General features: G+C 44.7%; 1 protein-coding gene across 4 annotated transcripts in view; it reads left to right on the forward strand.

Annotated features, from left to right (window-relative positions):
• kcnab2a (potassium voltage-gated channel, shaker-related subfamily, beta member 2 a) overlaps positions 1-1,303 on the forward strand; it is an 80,847-nt gene that overhangs the window by 76,376 nt on the left and 3,168 nt on the right. For all 4 annotated transcript variants that reach the window (XM_035661640.1, XM_035661642.1, XM_035661641.1 and 1 more), the window contains one exon: positions 284-372. In XM_035661640.1, the coding sequence (XP_035517533.1) occupies positions 284-372 (89 nt within the window). The remainder of the gene's footprint in view (positions 1-283; positions 373-1,303) is intronic.

The following is a 1,303-nucleotide window of genomic DNA, read 5'->3' on the forward strand; positions in this document are numbered from 1 at the left end:
ATGATGTGGTGAGTTTGATGTGAGTATGTTTGTGAGCAGCTATAAATCTGTCATATTTCATTTGTGGACAGGAAATGTTCGCAGTAGCTTCCAGGATGTTTTAGTCATGAAGGGAATTTCATTTGACATGTATTTGAACAGAAAATCAATCTGCTGTGTGTTTTTGTGGTTGTTGTGATATTGTGCAGCGTGTTTTTTGTGTGAATCAGGGTTCTGTTGTGAGAGTGTGTGTGTGTCCATAGTGGTGGTTGGGGTGTCATTGCTGTTTACTGGTCTCCTGCAGCGTGGTGCCTACGGAACGAGGGGGTGAGCTCTGTCCTTTTAGGGGCGTCCAACACCGACCAGCTGATGGAGAACATAGGAGCAATACAGGTGAGTCCACAAAATGAGTGTGTGCGTGTACGTGTGTCTGTCGTCCTGCAGAGGAAATCAGTGGTTTAATTTGTGAAAATGTGACCTGACCCGTTTCATCGGGGCCTGTCTTCGTGCCTCACAGTCCGTAACGGCAGCCTCCTCTCCTGGGTACAGCTCGGCCTCTTGGGCAGTTTGCTGCTGCATGCTTGGGTGCTTTACTGTACCGAGTTAATAAGGTCAGCGGAGTATCAGTTGCCAGGGGGATTGGAGACAGGCTTACGGCCACTTCTTCCTCTCCTGATAAGATGCACTCCTTTAATGGGGTTTTCAGACCGGTGGGGGTTTACGTCCTCTCCTCACATTATGTCTGGTCTGCAGTAAAGAGCATTACTGCTCTCCTCTATTCCCATGCTTTGTGTATCCTCCTGGTGTGTGTGTGTGTGTGTGTGTGTTTGGGCTGCAGTCTGACCCTTTCTGACCTTTGACTGTTGGCTACATTAGAAAGCAACCAGTGGCTCCCCGATGACTTACAGTCCTTGCTGCAGCAGCCTGGGGTCCAAATCCGACCTGTGGCCCTTTGCTGCGTTTCATCCCCTCTCTCTGCCCCCCTTTCCTGTCTGTCTCCAGCTGTCCTATCAAATAAAGGGATAAAAGCCGAAAAATATATACTTTAACTTTTACTATAAAAAACCTAAAATCCTTACATATAGCTCCTTTAATTTTAGAAATTTAGAATGTTGTAGAAATAATGTTATATACAAAAATTTACCTTTTAAGACATAAACAGACACATTTGCGATTTTGTTTGATTTTTAACTGCTTTCATGTGAATGAAAATACACATTATTTCAACATTACTCTTAGAAATTGTGTCTCTATAGCGAGTATTGAACGAAGCCTGCAAGCTAGTTCAGGCAGTCAACTCGATCTGCACTGCAATACACAAATG

This window comes from Morone saxatilis, unplaced genomic scaffold (assembly GCF_004916995.1).
Source record: "Morone saxatilis isolate NCDOM2014 unplaced genomic scaffold, NCSU_SB_2.0 Contig18, whole genome shotgun sequence".
Taxonomy (NCBI): Eukaryota; Metazoa; Chordata; class Actinopteri; family Moronidae; genus Morone; species Morone saxatilis.